General features: G+C 41.2%; 1 protein-coding gene across 1 annotated transcript in view; it reads right to left on the minus strand.

The window, feature by feature from the left end:
* The window catches only part of ADAMTS12 (ADAM metallopeptidase with thrombospondin type 1 motif 12), a 646,291-nt gene that overhangs the window by 164,720 nt on the left and 462,887 nt on the right, over positions 1-18,684 (minus strand). The window contains exons 10-11 of the mRNA XM_040338094.1: positions 12,343-12,435; positions 10,419-10,564 (exon numbers count right to left, since the gene is read on the minus strand). Coding sequence (XP_040194028.1) covers positions 10,419-10,564; positions 12,343-12,435 — 239 coding nt within the window. The remainder of the gene's footprint in view (positions 1-10,418; positions 10,565-12,342; positions 12,436-18,684) is intronic.

Genomic DNA, 18,684 nt, shown 5'->3' on the forward strand with positions numbered 1-18,684 from the left:
TACATTCTACTTGCACAACTGTATAATGAGATATAGAGTGACTGAGCACAGAATAATGCTACAGAAAAAAAAGGCCTGGAAGTCCTGCAGGAAGCTTCATAAGTTTTCCCACAAAGTACTGTATAAAACTGGATTAGTGATTAGTAAGCACCTTGAAGACTTCCATGATGGCATAATTATAAATAACTCTCTTCTCACAATAAGGCTTTACACTACATTCTAGTCTGTCCACTGTTCAAACAAAGTCATGGTTGGAAAGCTGCAGACAGTGGTTGACCCACTGTACGGCAATGCTCATCCCCTCCTAAAGCTGCAAAATGTGAACCAGCGTTTGAAAGGAACTTAGTTGGATTTAAAAACACTTAAAATTGCATGCATAGACACAACTTTACACATTTCCATTAAAGAAGACCTATACTGTGGAAGCTGTGTCTAAAAAGTCAAACAGTTGGCAAAGGGCTAGTCACCAGTATTGCCTGTATGCTTCCTGTAGCTGAATTTTCACCATTACTGACTTACCATGACTTGTTCTCCACTGTGGAGGTGATAATTTTCGTAGGGAAGCAGGGCTTTACTTCTTCATGTCAGAGTTGCCCTACTGACTGGTGATCTTATGAGTGGAGTTGTAATGTTCAACAAGAAGCTCCAGAAAAATTACAGATCCACAGAATGAAGAAAGCAGAAACAGGGAGACCTTTACACAGGGCTTTTTTTCTCAGATAATAGGTGCAGGAACTCCCTCTTTCCAAGTCACCCATTTTCTCCGCCCCTACCCACCTCCCTGTACTGCCCCTTTTAGACAATATAGAACCAAGTATCATTTTGTGGTGCTAAGTAATTTGTATAGAATTTGGTAATGATATCACGAAAAAAACAGTAAAATAGATCCCCTGCAGCCAGCAACAATAGATCCCCATAACAACAATGGGTCAACCACAACAACATTTCCCCCCAGCAACAATAGACTCACGGCTGAATCAACAGATCTCTGCACAGCCAGCATTAATAGACTCTCTGGCTGCCATCAACAATATACCCCTCTGCCAACAGTAAATCTCTTTCAGCAACAACTGACCCCCCAGCAACATAAGACTCCCCCAGCAACAATAGACCCCTCCAGCAAAAATAGATTCCCACCAGTGAGCATCAATACCTTGCAGCACACCCCAGCACCATTATATACAGTCAGTCCAGTAGGTGCCGGAACTGCGTTCCCCTGCGTTCCCGCTGAAAAAAAGCCCTGCCTTTACAACTCCAAACAGGGCTGCTGATGTGGGGATACAGGCAGCCCTCATGTACTGGACCCAGACCCCATCGGGTCAACAGGATGGTCCAGCAGGCTGGGCCTGTGGCATTGTCAGAATCCATCATCAGACTTTGGCTTCCACTGCTTTTACCTACCCCTGCCCCATCTGCGCCCGATTCACCCTCACCATTAAGTCTCACCCTTACCCTGCTGTGATTGGCTGCCATGCTCTGGGCTGGGATTCTTACACTGCTCACTGTTCTTAACTGTGCACTGTTTATTGCCCCTGTACACTGTTCTCTGCCCCCCACATATTGCACACTGCCCCTCAAAGCTCCTTAGATCTCACACTGCCAATATGCCAGTGTTAGACTACAGAACATTTCAGGAAATGCACTGCTATTTTTCAGGAGAAATTAAAGACAAAAATGAAATTTTCAACGCACTTCTTAGGCACATTTGACATTTCTAAATAGTCCATAAAACATACTAAATCTCCCCATTTCGGATCAGGTCCACTTTGATATTAAAGTTTGTTCTCAACAAGTTACAGATTTTCCATCTCCTGGTGAGATCCAGAGATGATAGATTGCACTGATTCCCTGGATTGCATTGGCAGTTCACTGATTGGTTTTCATTGTTGCCCGGAGCGCCCATTCATATGATTTATTTGATTTTTAGTAACTATCCCTTTAAAGAGACTTTACTGTAAACTACTATTTAGTCATAGTTACCTTGAATGTGGCCTATGAAATATAATAATATTACTAGAAATAATAGAAATACTATATACTTTCCCTCCCTCTGTTGAATCCAAGTTCCTTTTACCACTGACCAGCCATTTATTGTTAATGGGGCTGATCAGAGACAGAGTGGTCGCTAGCGGTCTCACCGCCACACAGGCTGCATCAGTCCAGAGTTTGACAGCCCTCCAGGGAAGATCTACACTGATGAACACAATGACATGGGGGGAAGGAATCAATTCCTTTAAAAATAGAGATGACTGATTAGAGCTTTCTATAAATAGTTAATTAAATCATTTAATGAAATATAGCAAGGGAAATCAGAGCATTGGGAATGCTGATTATTGGCAGCATTAGAAGATGTCTCCAAGATATGTATACTGTACACTCAGTACACCATTATGACAAATTGAAAACATAATTTTAGAAACATTTGTCTCAAATGTATGAAAATTGAAAAACTGAAATATCATATTGGCATAAGTATTCAGACCCTTTGCAACAAAATTAAAAATTTAGCTCAGGAGATGTTTCTACACCTTGGAGTTCACCTGTGTTAAACTACATGATTGGACATGATTTGGAAAGGCACACACCTCTCTATAAAATGCCTCACAGCTGACAATGCATACTGTATCAGAGCAAAAGCCACGAGGTCAAAGGAACTGCCTGAAGAGCTCAGAGACAGGATTATTGCAAGGTACAGATCTGGGAAGGCTACATAAATGTTTCTGCTGCACTGAAGGATCCCAAGAGCACAGTGGCCTCCATGATTCTCAAATGGAAGAAGATTAGCATAACAAGGACTCTTCCAAGAGCTGCTCACCCGGCCAAACTGAGCTATTGGGGGAGAAAGGGCTTAGTAAGAGAGGTGACCAAGAACCCATTGTCACTCTGACTGAGCTTCAGAGATCCTGCATTGAGATGGGATGAAGTTCCAGAAGGACAACCATGAATTTAATCCTCTACTGATCAGGGCTTTATGGCAGAGTGGCTAGATGGAAACCTCACATGGAAGCCCACTTGGCGTTTCTAAAAAAGCACCTGAAGGGCTCTAAAACAGTGAGGAACAAGATCCTTTGGTCTGATGAAACCAAGATTTAACTTCTTGGCCTCAATTTTAAACATTATGTCTGAAGGAAACCACCTGCCCAATACCAACCCAACAGTGAAGCATGGTGGTGGCAGCATTATGCCTTGGAGATGTTTTTCAGCAGCAGGGACAGGGAGACTGGTCAGAGTAGAGGGAAAGTCGAATGGAGCAAAGTACAGAGATATCTTCAATGAAAACCTGTTCCACAGCACTCAGGAATTCAGTTTTACCTTCCAACATGACAACGATCCTAAGCACACAGTCTAGACTCTATACAACACAGGAGTGGCTTAGGGACAACTCTGTGAATTTCCTAAAGTGGCCCAGCCAGAGCCCAGACTTGAACCTTATTGAACATCTCTCAAGAGACCTGAAAATGGCTGTCCATCGGCAGTCCCCACTCAACCTGACTGAGCTTGAGAGGATTTTCAAAGAAAAATAGAAAGAAATCCCCCCAATCCATGTGTGTAAATCTTGTTGCGTCATACCGCAAAAAAAAAAACAAAAAAACTCAAAGCTCTAATTGCTGCCAATGTGCTTGAAAAAAGTATTGAGTAAAGGGTTTAAATACTTAAGTAGATGTAACATTTTGTTTTTTATTTATTTTATAAATTCCCAGAGATTTGTAAAATGCTGTTTTCTAAATTTGGTTATTGTGCAACATAACACAATTAAAAAAAGTGAAGGGGGTCTGAATACTTTAGCAATGCATTGTATATATACATATACATACAAGTATAAAACATGTAATATATTTCAGTTTACCAGTCCTTAGATGTGGTGACTGCATTAGTTTCTCAGGCTAAGAACATTATTGGTTAAATATTATGGACAATGATTTTATACTGTGACCCATACAAAAACTTGGAGTGCCGCTTAAAGCACTGCAAACCTTCCCCGTGCAGTCCAAAGCACAGGTTGGTTACCAACATTCAACCAAGCTCACCCAGGCTAGCTGAAGGTAGAAACGCTGCACGCTGGAACCCAGCCACTATATAGGGAGGTACAAAATACAGCTTCAGCCTGAACTCCTCCTGGCTATGCTCCTCCAACATGTTTCATCCAGGCTAAAGACGTATCCTTACCTCTCTAAATGGGTGCTCTTGGTGTGGTGTCATTTATTGTGAGTGGCACCCCAATGCACTGTACAGTAGAGTGCAACACATGATGCACAGCACAGAAAAAGGAGTCACACTTTCATCTGTTGTGGTGCCGTGGCAGCCCATTCATGTCATAAAACCTGTTAACGAGTCCTAAAATAATTTTGCATTGGACATATGATTCTACATATAAAGTGCTGTAGAGTTCAATCTTTAGTGTACAGTACTGTACCACATAAAAGGCAAGAAATATTTGTGTACTATTTCTGCATTTGTAAACAAGTTATATATTGCCTAGAACAGACAGTTAGGGCTCATGTGCATGCACTTTTGTTTGCATTTGAGTTGTTTTTTCTTCAAATGCAACTCAAGTTGCTCAAGAAGCATCTCAAAGCATCCCAGAAGCACCTGAAAACATACTGTACTTGACTTGCACTAACACTACCAAGTCATCCACTGAAAGCTTGTGTACATTTCTTATGTGCAAATGGAGCACAAACAATTGTTAGGCTGTTTACTGTACTGGTTTAATGTTTTCAATTGATTTAAAATGGGAAATACACTATTTGGCCACTAGATGGCCCTAAGTGTCATAGAAATTCCCTGTGATACTAAGCAACATCTAGTGGCCAAATGCAGTATTTCCTTTTAAAACCAATGAAAAACCTTTAAACAGCACAGGAAAAAACGTAACAAAATATGTTTTCCCCCACCATTAAAGCAAAACAAATGTACATTTGTTTTCACTGGGTGAAATCCTATGCAAATATTTTCATAACTGCACCCCTAATGCCAACATATGTATACCTTAAGCAAACCTGTAATTCTGTATCACTTAAATCTACAAGTCACTGCCCATGGAGAAGCATTAATGGTCCAGTTCACCTTTCCCAGAGTATAGCCTATGCAGTCAAGGTGCCCCAAGAAGCAGTCAAGGGGTTGATATTAAAAAAACTCTGAAATTCTATAAAATGTTCATTGATTTTATTGTCACACCTGTATTTGTGTCTCCACTTCTATGATTAAGCCATGTAGACATGCAAGAGAGGTGTGGACTAAGGCAGTGACTATGTCAACAGCCAGCTATGCACATTAACCACTTGACCACTGGGCACTTAAACCCCCTTCCTAACCAGACCAATTTTCAGCTTTCGGTGCTCTCACAATTTGAATGACAATAACTCAGTCATACAACATTGTGCCCATCTGAAATTTTTGTCCTTTTTTTCCCACAAATAGAGCTTTCTTTTGGTCATATTTGATCACCTCTGGGTTTTTTATTTGTTGCGCTATAAAAGAAAAAACACTGAAAATTCTGTAAAAAATAAAAAATAAATCTTGTTTCTGTCATATTAGCAGGTATTGTGGAGTATTGGGGGTATTGCAGAGTATTGGGGGTATTGCAGAGTATGGGGGGTATTGCAGAGTATGGGGGGTATTGCAGAGTATTGCGCAGGGAGGGAGGGATGGCTGGATCTGTGACTGCATTTGTCACAGATCCAGCCCACAGCAGCTGCTGCTGCTTCCGCTCTCCCCCATCTCCTCTCACACTGTACCGATCGGTACAGAGAGGAGAGGGAGGAACCGGCGTCATGACATGACGCTTGTTTGTTTACAAGTGATCGCTCCGTCATTTGACGGAGCGATCACGTGGTAAACGGCCGCTATCAGCGGCAATTTACCGCAATCTGTGATGCGCCGGGTCTTCTAGACCCGGCGCTCACAGATGATTCCGGGAGCACGCCCCAGGGGGCGAGCGAGTGAAGGATTCTGGGAGGACGTCACGGGACGTCCTCCCAGAATAACCCCGGCTGAAAAACATGCAGCTAGCAATTTCCAAGTGGATGTCATTCTCGCCTAGGCAAGAGTTTAAGGATACGTAAAGCCAAACTTGTCTGGCTGTACTTCTCCTGTGGATCACAGGAGTGCAGTTCATTTTTGCACTTCTGTGACCTGTTTTCAGCAGACAGCGGGCTAAAGTCCACTATGTACTGAAGTCACAAAGCTGGTGTCACAAAGTTCGGGCAAGATCGTAACACTGGGGTTGGGATCAGCCCACATGCTTGGACTGGCATCCATGTCAGCCTCTCAAGGAGCTGCTAAGATCCTGAGCCAGCCTCGCTCCCGCCCCCTCCACAGCCCAGCGCTCTATTGAGCGAGGAGGGGGCAGAGCAGAGAGCAGTGACTGACAGTCAGCTCTCTGCTCGGGAAGCTGTGAGAACCGAGCAATCTGTGGTTTGATCCCTCGGTTCTCAGTGTTAGAGCCAGTGGGGGACAAATGCAGCACCTAGGTAAGTACAAATGTGCAATTACCCTGATTCCCATACTTCTCTTTTATGTAAGTTGGAGAAGGTATCTGTCAAAATAGTACCCTCTCCCCCAAAAAAATAACACTGCAAATGTGTTTTTAAGGCAGGAGAGGCTGAGCGATACTTTCACTTTGGTACTTGAGTGAAGATAAACTTTCAATTGTCCTGCATCTCCTTTATAATGGCAATGTAGAGTGCAAAATAACCAATCATGATAAAAGAGACTTGGCAGACTGAATGGCATATGAAATATTTGACCCATCATCTTCTGTATTTCCACCAGCGTATCGTAATGGAACTTTCAATGTGTTATTTGTACAAATGGAAAGTAAATGGTACATTCGTATTTTATACTAGAGTGCTTTATCGAGCATCGCTTTCATATCAAGTCCTGGATACAATGCTTTATTAAGAAGAGCCTAAGGCAGTGAGTGTTACTGATTTCATAGCTTGTGATCCTTGAAATGTAGTATTGAAGTGTCTTATAATGAAATATTTGAAAGGTTACTTGTAGGAATTCTCTGTAGCGCACCACCAAGACTATGTTCAACTACTAATAGGCAATTCTCCATACACATTCTACTGAGTTATTTCAATAAGGAGAAGCACTGAGCAGTGATAGAAGTATAGTGATCCATAGCAGCAAATCAGATATCAATTTATTCCAATTGTATCAGTAAAAAATGAAATTTTGAATAGGTGAATAGGCTTGCTATATAAATTGTATATTGCAATGAAAAGTTAAAGGGTTAGTTCACCTTTTCAGAAAAAATGAAATGCTGAACTAACACTCTATACCCCCCCTCCTCCTTCTCCTGTAACTGTACTTACAAATGTGGGTGATGAGCTGTCACTGCCCATGCAGCTGATATAGCAGTTTGGGGATTTTAAATCCTTCTTCCCTTTCTTTCTGTAGAGTTTCCAGGACAGATAAGAGCTATTCTGATTGGTCAGCACCGCCATGTGACTACTTTGACCAATTGAAATCAATCGTAATTGTCCCCAAAGCTCTACAGAAAGAAAAGGGAGAAAGGCGGGGATTTCAAATCCCCAGACCACTACCTCAACCACAACACCCACGGAGGTAAGGGGAGCATTTCTTCATTTCATTTTTTCATGAAAAGGTGAACGTACACTTTAAATACAACATAATGTTTTATTTTCTGTTACTCCAAACCCACCGGGATGGGTATTCCTTGTGCATCAGCAAAAAAAATATTGAATAATAATTATATTATTAATATTATATAATATATATATATATATATATATATATATATATATATATATATATATATAATATATATATATATTATTAATAATTTATTATTTTATAAAAAAGATTTACAATAATAGAAAGTCTTAGGGCTTGTATAGACTTGCAGTTGGGGGCGAAATTAAAAATACGCAGTTGCGCAGTTGAGCCGCATTTTTTAGCACCCCCGCTGCCCTCTCCGTTGAGCTGCAAAGGCAGCAGACATAAGTGCTCACATACCACAGTGGCAATGCTTTGCTTCGCACTCTTGGCAACATTTACCTTTTTTGCCCCGTTGGACCAGCAGTAGAGCCATTGAACTTTAATTAATTGGGGAGGACGTATAGCCTCCTCGCAACTTCATGCAATACATAGAGTTGCGCCATTTCGATACATATTTACATGGTTAAAACAGGCAGTGATAAGGCATCATATTGCTTCCTCATCACTTGTCAAACATCTCTGAAAAGTGATTTAGAGGCACAGCAATGTAAACCTAGCCTCAAAGCTCCTAAAAACTCAATGAAAGCAGATATATACACAGATGAAAAAAATATTTTAAAGGAAAAGTAGGGCCAAAGCTTTTTTGACCTACTTCTCCTGTGGGTCACAGGAGCGCACTTAATTCTGCACTTCTGCGACCGTTTTTCAGCTGACATCGGGCTAAAGTCTGCTGTCGGCTGATGTCACTCCGCTGGTCCAGACTCTGGTGGGATGCCTGACCAGAAGCTGGCTTAGCCTATCAGCATGCCCCTCCTCAGTAGACATGTTCACTGCCAAAAAATGTGTTTGTTTTCATTTTCGTTTCATTTGTTTTTTGTTTTTTTCCAATTATTGGGTCATTCCATTCGTTATGATCTCAATTCGTAAATTCGAAAAGCCGAAAATAAGAGAATATCCAAAAATTCAAAAAAAATAACTAATGCCCTGTATACACGATCGGTTCATCTGATAAAAACGGACCGATGGACCGTTTTCATTAAACGAACCGATCATGTGTGGGCCCCATCAGTTTTTTTCCCATCGGTGAAGAAAAATAGAACCTGTTTTAAATTTTTCGTATGGTTAAAAAAATGTTAGAAAAAACGATCGTCTGTGGGGAAATCCATCGGTCAAAAATTCACGCATGCTCAGAATCAAGTCGAAGCATGCTCGGAAGCATTGAACTTCATTTCTCTGCGCGTCGTTCTGTTTTACGTCACCGCGTTGGACACGATCGGATTTTTAACCAATGGTGTGTAGGCAAGACTGATGAAAGTGAGCTTCATCAGGAATCTGATGAAAAAATCCATCGGCTAGTTTTCATCAGACGAACCGATCATGTGTACAGGGCATAACTAATAAAAATTAACTATTAAATTATAGGTATTGTAATTTCCTTTCAAATTAGGCTTTTAGTGAACGTAAGGAATAAGAATTTATCCAAAGTTACGAATTAGCCCAAATAACGAATGGCGCATCTAAACAAATGGAACGGAACAAATGAATAATAATAATAATAATAATAATAATAATAACAACAAGTTTTTATTATTATTATTGTTTTTTATTATTATTAATTTGTTACGTTCCATTCGTTTTGATATGGCATTCGTTATTTTAGATAATTTCAACTTCGGATAAATTTGCATTTGTTACATTCACTAACAGCCAAATTTGAAAGGAAATTACAATACCTATAATTTAATAGTTAGTAATAGTTAAGTTATTATTAGTTAGTTATTATTTCAGATTTTCGAATTTTGGGATTTTCAAATTTCAAATTTCTGCATTTTTGAACTCACGAATTTTCAGAAAAATTTGTTAAACAGGTTTTCGTTAACTCCGATATATCCGAATTAACAAATTTGTTCAAATTTGTTAAAAAACTCATTTGGAACAAAGCGAATTGCACATGTCTACTCCTCAGCCCAGCGCTCCAGTGAGGGGGCAAAGCATATAGCGGGTGACTGACAGTTAACAGCTCTCTGCTCATTGAAAACTGAGAACTGAGTGATCAACGGTCTTTGATTGCTCTGTTCTCGGTCTTAGAGGTGCAGGGGGACTTGGCATTGGACCAGTTCTTCATCCACCTAGATGATGATGATTGTTTATTGCTTTTTAAATCCTGCAACTTTCTTTTAAAGCTGCTGAACCTGCCAAAGCATTTGCATTTTTTTTCTTCTATTTCTGAAATGTACAAATCTTTATCACAAACCACAGCCTGTCTAGCAAGGGAGGGAACCTGGTCTTTCTTCTCTGCAGTTTCACTTTCGCTTACAGACCTCTTCCCTACCTCAATAGTGTGGCAATGATGAGCTCATCTCTCTGTCTCTTTGCTCTCTCTCCTCTTATTGGCAAGTTTTTTAGCAGATAAATTAATTTCGGAGATGTATTTAGCAGTTTGGCTGGAGTTTAGCTGTGAGTTTCAGCCCTTCAGTGATCCTAGTTGAAGCTCATCTTTCTTCATTAAACCACAATGCTTCCCTGCTAACTCTTGATACCCTTGCGTCAAGAGTTAGCAACTCAGGAGACCACACAGTGATAGTAAGAGATGTTACTGTTATGAAATGTGCTAAAAAAGGAATATTTTGCTTCTGGAATAGAATAGGATAGGATAGATTGGAAAGCTTTCTTCACAAACATTTACATGCCTACACAAGTATGTGCAATAAAAATATGTTCTGACTTACTCAGGATTGTTGCACTTCCTTTCTGCGCTCTGCACACCAGCACCGCATGTTCTTGTACAGTGTGACCATGTTGTCCAGGAACCCCAAGCTCCATGTACAGTGTCTGGTTGTTTGCCAACGTTAACACATGCACCACTGATGCACCACTGAAATAATAACCATTGTTCATTAGCTACAGAATATAATTAACATATAGAGAGAGAAAAGGTATAACCCATCAGGTTACGGTGAGGTAGGCCAAAATGAGCCATAAAGCCCTTTACTCGATCAGCACAGTAGAGCCGTCCTTAATTAAAAAGGTATCTACATGTCTTACTTCCACTACAATTCCCAAAAATAAGGAGGTTGTTCCTCATTTTCAGACAGTGAAAATGTAGACCAATCTTTTCTGTCTCCTGGACAACTGTAAATGGTTTATAAGTGTCTCTTTACCATCTTAAATGAGAGGTTTATTCCTCATTATATGATAATGGTCAGAGCTAATTTAATAAAAAAATGATGTCAAGTGATTTGTTTTGGAAGACCATTAGAGTCCAAGATAACTTTGGACTTATCGTATATCACATGGGCTATTATGGCTCTTGACTGTTCATTTAGCTATCTTATAATTCAGTAACATACATTAACCACTTAAGCCCCGAGCCTGTTTTTCAGATTCGGCGTTTACAAGATTAAAACATTTTTTTTTGCTAGAAAATTGCTTAAAACCCCCAAACATTATATATATATATATATATATATACACCCTAGAAAATAAAATGACGGTCATCGCAATACTTTTTGTCACACCGTATTTGCGCAGCGGTCTTACAAGCGCACTTTTTTGGGAAAAAATTCACTTTTTTGAATTAAAAAATAAGACAACAATAAATTTGGCCCAATTTTTTTATATGTTGTGAAAGATAATGTTACGCCGAGTAAAATGATACCCAACATGTCACGCTTTAAAATTTCGCCCGCTCGTGGTATGGCGTCAAACTTTTACCCTTAAAAATCTCGATAGGCAACGTTTAAAAAATTCTATAGGTTGCATTTTTTGAGCTACAGAGTAGGGCTAGGGCTAGAATTATTGCTCTCGCTCTAACGATCGCGGCGATACCTCACTTGTGTGGTTTGAACACCGTTTTCATATGCGGGCGCTACTCGCGTATCCGTTCGCTTCTGCACGTGAGCTCGTCGGGACGGGACGCTTTAAAAAAATAGTTGTTTTGTTTTCTTATTTATTTTTATTGATTTTATAATTTTTTACACTGAAAAAAAATAAAAAAAAATGTATCACTTTTATTCCTATTACAAGGAATGTAAACATCCCTTGTAATAGAAAAAAGCATGACAGGTCCTCTTAAATATGAGGTAAGCGGCGGAGGGCGCGGGAGAGCGGCGGGAGGGGGGGCCCCTCTCCCGCCACCGATAACGGCGATCTTGCGGCGAATCCCCTGCGGAGACCGCCGTTATCGTTTACACGGCCGCCCACTGAAGAGATGGATATCACGGTTGTGGCAGCAGCTGCTGCCGTTACTGAGATATTCATCTTTAAAAACAGGACGTATATATACAGTGGGCGGTCGGTAACTGGTTAACTAAGATCCCCAACAGGACAATCTTCTGTTCCATGCATGTTGGCTGACTTTCCTTAACTTCTTCTTTCCTTCTACTTTGAGTGTATCTCTTCAGCTTGAGAGTCAGGGCTTATAAACACTGCAGCCCATCCCATTCATAAGAATGTGTAACAAAGCACAATGTATTGGAGAGCTTTCCATTATAAATAGAGCCCTAAGACTCAGACAAAAAAAGTAAAACTAAACATAAACTTTTAAAAAGCAAGATTGTGCAAGTCAGTTCACAGTTCATATGCCTTGGGCGGGGGTGGATCACACTCACGCACCCACTTTTTTATCTTTAGATAATATGATATAAAATTCACCTTATTATCTCCACATCTGGTCCCATCTGCTGTGGCATCAAGCTTGGAGCGGCATGTATTTTTTACTGAACACCAAAGAGTCTGGCAAACATTCTGTGAATTAGATAAATAAAAAGCAAACATAATGGTAAGATATTATTGTATTTTTTTTATTATATTCCTGAAGAAATATAGTGGATTATCCATACTTGTAATTAATGTATGCAGCACCATCAAATGTGCTACTAGAATAGTGTAGGCAAATTTACTGGCTCATGGTAAAATGAGTCTTGAATCTGGGTCACAAGTTTATTGCAGGTCAGGCTGCATAACTCATACAGGTAGGTCTCTGGTGCCTCCCCCTGATTCTGCAAGTTAGGAGAAACTTCTATAAGTTAGTGGGAGGATGCCAGGAGGCTTGATCTGCAAACTTTGGAGAACTTGACCAATCCTTTAGGCAGTGGGCCTGGCATGGTGGCTGAGCCAGCCCTTAAATATGGATGAGTCATGACAGCAGGAGAGTCGGAGGAAGATGGAGTGCTGAGGAGATTGTCACTGGCTCTGGCGATGGGGGGGGGGGGTTCTGACAGCAATGCGGTTTAAGAGGGATCTTATCTAAAGAGCAGTAGGGAGCAAGGAGGACAGTGTGAGTACATAAGCACAGTCAGGGACTTACAAGGAGAAAGACTGCCACATGTATCAAGCCTTTCTGGAAGACAGCTTTGTGCTTGAATCTGTCCTTTCCCTTGCCTTGGGAGATCTTCGGTAGCAGCTGGGTGAGCTGGTGAAGAAGCAGCCAGGTGGGCTGGTAGTACATGCAGTCAGTAGAACTGGGATCAGTGTCTATAGTGGAGTTAGAGATACTCCTGTGCGCAACCAACAACACTTTGTGTTGCTTTCTAAGGGACTAAAAGTTCCTAGTCCTTAAAGGCTTTTGCATTTTTATCTTTAGAGACTGTCAGAGTCCGGAAAGGACAGTTCAAGACCTTATACATAGGAAGAAAGTTGCCCCTGGTTTTTGACCTTGAACCTTGTCAAACGAGTTCTTTGCCGGCCAAGGAATCACAGGTGGATGTTGTTACTACGCAGTCATATAAAAACCTGCCACTATAATATCATGAGTTCCGGGATGTCTGTGATAAGAAGAATGCCGATCAGTTACCTCCTCATCGCCCATATGATTGTCCCTTTGAACTGCTCCCAGGGGCTGAAATACCTTTTGGTTGCCTTTTCAATCTTTCAGAACCTAAATTAAAAGTTCTCAGGGAATAGATTGATGAGAACTTAGAGAAGGGCTTCATTAGACCCTCAATTCCTCCTGCAGGGGCAGCCCTGTTCTTTGTTGCAAAGAAAGATTTCACCTTGTGTCCATGCATTGACTACCGTGACCTGAATAAAATCACTATTAAAAACCACTATCCACTTCCTTTAATCTCTGAAATGTAGGAAAGACTCCGCTCTGCCAAAGTTTTCACAAAGCTAGACTTACGGGGGGCATATAACCTCATCCGCATGCGTCAAGACTAATGGAAAACCGCCTATAGAACCAGATATGGCCATTTTGAGTCCCTGGTTATGCCTTTTGGCCTCTGTAACGCCCCTGCCACATTCCAAAACGTCATCAATGATGCTTTTCGAGACCTATTGGACCAGTTTGTGATTGCTTATTAGTGTTGAGCGGAATACGCCATATTCGATTTCGCGATATATCACGAATATATAGAGGAATATTCGTGAAATATTCGCTAAAATTGAATATTCGTGATATTTTATCAAAACATTTTTTTTGCAAAATTTCGCTAATGCGAATGCGAAATTGATTGCGAAATGTTGACAACTGTGGTAGGAGAACTCTGATTGGCTCTGATGCAAAAGAAGGGCGGAGAAAGTATTCGCGAATATTCGGAAATCGAATATTCGCGATTGCGAATATTCGGCAACATAAAAGGATCGCCTCAGCTTAGCTACTCGGCCCAGGGTCTCTAATCATACCAGCAATGCTTTTAGACGTCGATAGGATGTGATCTGTTTTAAAAATAAATTTGAAAAAATACGAATATTCGGAATAGCGAATTTTGGCCGCGAAATTCGAGTTATTCGCGAATATTCGAATATGCCATATTCGTAACGAATATTCGCAATGCGAATATTCGTGAGCAACACTATTGCTTATCTGGATGATATTCTCATCTTTTCTAATAACCTGAAGAAACATCATAAACATGTTTGCACTGTCATTGAAAGGCTAAGGAAGAACCAACTTTATATTAAATTGGAGAAATGCGAGTTTGAACGAACCCAGATGCAGTTTTTGGGATATATTATTTCTCCTAAAGGAGTAAGCATGGATCCTGAAAAGATCAAAGCAGTGGTGGATTGGCCTGCCGCTAGTAATGTTAAAGAGATTTGTTGGTTTTTCCAACTTTTACAGAAATATCATAAGAAATTTCTCTAAAGTGATAGCACCAATTACACAGCTGACAAAGAAAGGGATGCCCTTTGTGTGGTCAGCTGAGGCACAGACTGCATTTATTAAGCTAAAGACTCTTTCCACTTCTGCACCAATATTGGTACATCCCGATCCTGAAGTTCCTTTTTTAGTGGAAGTGGATGCCCTAGACTTTGCTGTGGGAGCTATCCTTTCTCAGCGAAAACGAGAAAAGATGCAGCTTCATCCTTGTGCGTATTTCTCTTTCTTAATGTCATCAGCCGGAAAAAATTATGACATTGGAAATAAAGAGTTACTGGCAATTAACCACTTAAGAACTGCCTAACGCCGATATACGTCAGCAGAATGGTACGGCTGGGCACAATCATGTACCTGTACGTGATTGTTAAATGTTCAGCCGTGGGTCGCGGGCGCCCGCGACCCGGTCCGAAGCTCAGTGACCGCGGTCGTGGGACCCGCGGACCCGATCACCGCCGGAGTCCCACGATCAGTCCCCGGAGCTGAAGAATGGGGAGAGGTGTGTGTAAACACACCTTCCCTGTTCTTCGTTGTGGCACTGTCATTGATCGTCTGTTCCCTGATATAGGGAAAGGCGATCAATGACGTCACACATCCAGCCCCGCCCCCCCTACAGTTAGAAACACACATGAGGTCACATTTAACCCCTACAGCGCCCCCTAGTGGTTAACTCCCAAACTGCAATTGTCATTTTCACAGTAAACAATGCATTTTTATAGCATTTTTTGCTGTGAAAATGACAATGGTCCCAAAAATGTGTCAAAATTGTCCGATGTGTCCGCCATAATGTCGCAGTCACAAAAAAAACCCGCTGATCGCCACCATTAGTAGTAAAAAAAAAAAAAAAAAAAATTAAAAATGCAATAAATCTATCCCCTATTTTGTAAACGCTATAAATTTTGCACAAACCAATCGATAAACGCTTATTGCGATTTTTTGTACCAAAAATAGGTAGAAGAATACGTATCGGCCTAAACTGAGGAAAAAAACGTTTTTTTATATATTTTTGGGGGATATTTATTATAGCAAAAAGTAAAAAATATAGAATTGTTTTCAAAATTGTCGCTCTATTTTTGTTTATAGCGCAAAAAATACAAACCACAGAGGTGATCAAATATCACCAAAAGAAAGCTCTATTTGTGGGAAAAAGGACGCCAATTTTGTTTGGGAGCCACGTCGCACGACCGCACAATTGTCAGGTAAAGCGACGCAGTGCCGAATCGCAAAAAGGGGCCTGGTCCTTTACCTGCATTTTGGTCCTGGTCTTAAGTGGTTAAGGAAGCCTTTTCTGAATGGAGGCATCTGCTGGAAGGGGCTAAACATCCAGTAACTAAATCTACCACAATCTTGGTTGTTGTTGACCGTCCTGCTAAGATTGCTCAGTTTATACCTGTTAAGAGGGGGTACCTTCAGCTGAACAAACTGCTAAATTAATGCTTCGAGAAGTATTTAAACTACATGGAATGCCCTGATGATGTGGTGTCTGACAGAGGAGTACAGTTTACTTCAACATTTTGGAAAAACTTTTGTTCAGCCTTAGGTGTAACAGTTAATCTGTCTTTTCATCCTCAGTTTAATGGTCAGACTGAGAGGACCAATCAAACCTTGGAGCAGTACCTTCGATGTTTTATCAGTTATCTTCAAGATGACTGGGTGGATTATCTTTCTACAGCAGAGTTTGCATATAACAATTCTAAACATAGCTCCACTTCTCAAAGTCCTTTTTATTTAAACGGGTATCATCCAGTTTTTGGTCCAGATCTCCCTATCTCAACTCCAATCCCTTATGTTACCAACAGATTAACTACATTGCAGGAGAAATTAATCAAAAGTTTGAGGGAGGCTCAGGAATGTTACAAGAAGGCTGCTGATAGACATCGCAGATCACTTCCTACCTTTCAAGTGACAAAGTTTGGTTATCAACCAAAAATTTGAAGGTCCATGTTCCATCTGCAAAGCTGGGCCAGAAGTTTGTAGGACCATTCAAGACTTCCTAATAGTATGAAAATGTATCCTGTTTTTCATATCTCGCTACTTAAACCATTTAATGAAAATCCCTTTCCTGGAAGAACTCTTCCACATGTTGAGGTACAGGGTGAAATAGAATTTGTGGTGGAAAAAAATCTTGATTCCAGGATCTTTAGAAACAAGCTACAATATCTGGTCCAATGGGAAGGATATGGGCCAGAAGAAAATTCTTTGGAACCTGAGGAGAACCTTCATGCATCTAGATTAACAAGAGAATTCCACCAGAGGTTTCCTCACAAACCAAGCCCTAAGACATCCAGAGCATGTCCTGAGAGGAGGGGAGTACTATCAGGACCTGGGCTTAAACCTAGGACCTCTTCTGTGTCTGGCGCTGATGCTTCCCACTGAGTTACGTGGGATGCTGGACAGCTCCCTGCCTGATTTTTTGGACAAGTCCTATCTGATCCATTGGACAACTCTGCATTGTGTCTTGATTGCTGTGGAACCTTGAACTCCTTGCTCCTCCCATGAACTTCCTACAAAAGCCTTTTCTCTGCACTTCCTCTTTGCCAGGTTATTGTGCCTTCTCAGCCAGTGCCTTGCTATTTGACTTCCCTGCTGCCATCTGTATTTCGCTACCACACGTGATTGACCCTTGGCTTGTTCCTTGACTGCTTTACTGCCTGATCTCAACCTGCAACTACTCATTACCAACCTTTTGGCTTGCTTACTGACCACACTGCTGTTTAACCCTTATCTGCTCATCCCTGGCTTGCTTACACCCTGGTGGGGCAAACCTGAGGATTGCGACCTAGTACTTGCATGAAGCTAAATCCATCTCCACCATCAGGAGCTCTGGTGAACACGGCTAGTACTTAGACTCCGCATCTCAGGTGAGCCTGTGTCATCTGCCAGAAGTGACTGCCTGTATACATGTCCCGCAACTGCTATAGCCACTGGTCTTCAAGCTCGATGCCTGATCGTGACAGAGAGACTATAAAAAGGGCCAGCAGCCTGGCCTACAGTCTCTTCTTCCCGGGTGCCATGCAGTGAACTCATCCCTGCTGCTGCTGTGAGAGGACTGTAGCCTAGCCCGCGGAGAAAGTGGCGACTAGAGCCCAGCCAAGGCAGGTCCAACACTGCTTTCCACTCAAGGGACATCACTGCAGAGTCACTGTATCAACCGGATCAGATGACCTACAGTTCCTGCAGCCAGTCAGTCTCCGGTTGTTCATCTAGGGGACGACTACTCTGGAATCACACTTCAGGAGAATCCACTGCCGTTCTTCAGTTGGTGCGAGGGCACACTGCCCAGTACATACATACCCAGTCCTACTACATTGCATACGAACACTGTATACAGACATCTTACTCCTGAAATTACTTTACTACATTGCACATGAACACTGGGTACAGACATCTTACCCCATTGGAATTACTTAAAGTTTATTGCTAGTCAGATTGAGATGTTCTTATCTGATTACACGCCACTCGCTATATTCAGGATACAGTGTGCTTGAGCTCCAACTGCCGCTGAAGACAATTACAGGCCTTGCACTCTGGACATTGATGTTATTGTTATTTCAAGGGACCCAACCCCGTATACTTAGTAGACCTGGTGTCCCATTAGGATTTAAGGTGAAATAGGCCGGCCAGGCATCGCCTATTAGTGGTATCATAAAACTACGGTAATTACTAATCCACTTCAGTACCATTTCTGTATTTCATTGCTGTCTGTTTTATGTAAACTGTTATTCTGTAACTGAGATTTTCAACTCTAATTGAATTCTTTAAAGGGTTTCCTAACCTGAGCCTTGGTTGTTCAACCAGGACTCGGTTGATCTAAATCCTGTTATTTAAATCTCTTTACGAACTAGAAAAATCTGAGTCATTTATCCGCAGTGTGTTGGTGTGACTTTTAACTGTGT

This window comes from Rana temporaria, chromosome 1 (genome assembly GCF_905171775.1).
Source record: "Rana temporaria chromosome 1, aRanTem1.1, whole genome shotgun sequence".
NCBI classification, from domain to species: domain Eukaryota; kingdom Metazoa; phylum Chordata; class Amphibia; order Anura; family Ranidae; genus Rana; species Rana temporaria.